Source organism: Sapajus apella, unplaced genomic scaffold (assembly GCF_009761245.1).
Source record: "Sapajus apella isolate SASKATOON/1434 unplaced genomic scaffold, GSC_monkey_1.0 scaffold25, whole genome shotgun sequence".
Classification (NCBI taxonomy): domain Eukaryota; kingdom Metazoa; phylum Chordata; class Mammalia; order Primates; family Cebidae; genus Sapajus; species Sapajus apella.
In genome coordinates this window covers 16,388,657-16,391,312 of record NW_022436965.1, presented here as the reverse complement: position 1 = coordinate 16,391,312, position 2,656 = coordinate 16,388,657, and the positions used below count along the sequence as shown (strand labels likewise).

Below are 2,656 nucleotides of genomic sequence, written 5' to 3'. Positions count from 1 at the left end.
CCCAGCACTTAGGGAAGCCGAGATGGGAGGATCATTTGAGCCCACAAGTTCGAGACCAGCCTGAGCAACATAGTGAAACTGTCTCTACAAAAACATAAAAAATTTAGCTAGGTACAGTGGTGCATGCCTGTAGTCCTAGCCTCTTGGGAGGTAGAGCTGGGAGGATTGCCTGAATCCAGGAGGTCAACGCTGTAGCGTACTGTGATCACACCGCTGAACTCCAGTCTGAATGACAGAGTGAGACCCTATTGCTAAATAAGCGTTAAAATACATTTTTTTTTTTTTTTCCAAGACAGAGTCTTGCTCTGTCGTCCAGTCTGAAGTGCAGTGGTACAATCTTGGCTCACTGCAACCTCTGCCTCCTGGGTTCAAGCGATTCTCCTGCCTCAGCCTCCTGAGTAGCTGGGATTACAGGCATGCACCATCTCGCCCGGCTAATTTTTGTGTTCTTAGTAGAGATGGGGTTTCACCATGTTGGCCAGGCTGGTCTCTAACGCTTGACCTGGTGATCCACATTAAAATATCTTTTAAAGAGGCTGAGCACGGTGGCTCATGCCTGTAATCCCAGCACTTTGGGAGGCTGAGGCAGGTGGATCACCTGAGGTCAGGAGTTTGAGGCCAACCTGACCAACATGAGAAAACCCGTCTCTACTAAAAATACAAAAATTAGCCAGGCGCGGTGGTGGGTGCTTGTAATCTCAGCTACTCAGGAGGCTGAGACATAAGAATAGCTTGAACCCAGGAGGCAGAGGTTGCAGCGAGCCGAGATCTCACCACTGCACTCCAGCCTGGGTGACTGAGCAAGACTCCTTTTCAAAAGTAAAAACAAAAACCAAATACAAAAATTAGCTGGGTGCCACAGGAGGTGCCTGTAATCCCAGGTACTCAGGATTACAGTCACTTGAACCCTGGGGGTGGAGTTTGCAGTGAGCTGAGATCCAGCCTGGGCGACAGAGTGAAACCTGTTTAATGGGAACCAAATTTCCCCAGCTCTTACTATCTTTCTCTTTGAATTCCAATGCCCTTTCAAATTCCTCACCACCTGGTCCTGTCTCCTCTAGCTGATACAGACCCACAGGGTACCAGTGCTGGCTGGGCCCATGGAGATCCAAGAACAAACTTCCCTTTTACGGGAGAGGAAACTGAGGCTTCAAAAGGAAAAGAGATTTCCACAAGTTAGCAGTAGAAACTGGGATCAGAATCCTGGTGTCCTGACTTGTTGCTCCTTTCTGTGCTTTCTCCAACTCCTCCACCTTTGGTCAGACTACCCTGTGGGTAGAGAGAGGAGGAAACTCCTTCCTAGACAAACCTGGGAGTTTGGATTTTTCAGGGCTGAACAGATCGACAAGGCCCATGTCTTGCAGCTGCTCCTTCAAACTGAAGCCGTCCTCAATGCGGAAGCGGGGCATGTGGACCACAAGCATTGTCTCCTCCAACTCATCCAGCCACTCCTGCAGCACCTCTGGGGTGAGTTCCTGCTCCACCTTGGCCAGGCTTTTCTCAGGCTTGGGTAGGATGAGCACCATGGTGATGTCATCACCCTTGAAGGGCAACTCAAGCACCTGGGTGCCTTCAGCCACGCGCCGATAACGGAACTTGCCTTCCTGGTACATCATAGACACTGAACATGACTCTTCATCAGCCTTGTAGAACAGTTCCTTCCTTGTGTTCTCAGGGCTGAACTTTGACTTCCACAGGCCCTGGAAGAGAACACCAGGTCAGAGAATCACAAAGCGACAACAAGAACATCTGTAGGAGGATATTTATTGATACAAGGCATTCGTATTATAGTATTACATTAATAGATAAGTATAATTATTAGGAAAAAAGACTGGAGGGATATGCGCAAAAAGGTTAATAATGACTATGTCAGAATGATGGAATTATGAGTAGGTTTTTCTCTGTGTCCTTTTCTGTATTTCCCCAGATTTTCAGCCATATTTGCTTCTATAATAAGAAAAATAAAAACCAAAACCAAGAACAATGTACAAGCCTCTCTGCAAATCTCTTCTTGAGTTTAAATCTAATTGCCTTGTGCTGTCTGCCTTCCACCAACCTCTTTTCCTTTTCTTTTCTCTTTTTTTTTTTTTGAGACCGAGTTTTGCTCTTGTTGCCCAGGCTGCAGTGCAATGGCACAATCTCAGCTCACTGCAACCTCCACCTACCAGGTTCAAGCAATTCTCCTACCTCAGCTCCCAAGTTGCTTGGATTACAGGCACCCGCCACCATGCCTGGCTAATTTTTGTATTTGTAGAGACGGGGTTTCGCCATGTGGGCCAGGCTGGTCTCGAACTCCTGACTTCAGGTGATCTACCTGCCTCGGCCTCTCAAAGTGCTGGGATTACAGGCGTGAGTCCCCAGACCTCTTTTCTAAGGGCCAACTTCAAAAGTCCTAGGCTCTGCCAAACACAGACATAGATAACAAGCAGAGGATGCGTCCTGACTGACTTCCTCTTCAAACTGGGAGGGATCCTGAGATAGAAGACACACTTTTGAAAACTGCGATGCTTAGCCGGGTGTGGTGGCTCACACCTGTAATCCTAGCACTTTGGGAGGCTGAGGTGGGTGGATCACCTGAGGTCAGGAGTTCAAGACCAGCCTGGCCATCATGGTGAAACCCCATCTTAAAAAAAAAAAAAAAAAAAAAAAAAAATTG

General features: G+C 47.6%; 1 protein-coding gene across 1 annotated transcript in view; it reads right to left on the bottom strand.

Moving 5' to 3' along the window:
* SERPINC1 (serpin family C member 1) overlaps positions 1 to 2,656 on the bottom strand; it is a 17,932-nt gene that overhangs the window by 5,159 nt on the left and 10,117 nt on the right. Inside the window, exon 5 of the mRNA XM_032291340.1 lies at positions 1,310 to 1,700. Within this exon, the coding sequence (XP_032147231.1) occupies positions 1,310 to 1,700 (391 nt within the window). The remainder of the gene's footprint in view (positions 1 to 1,309; positions 1,701 to 2,656) is intronic.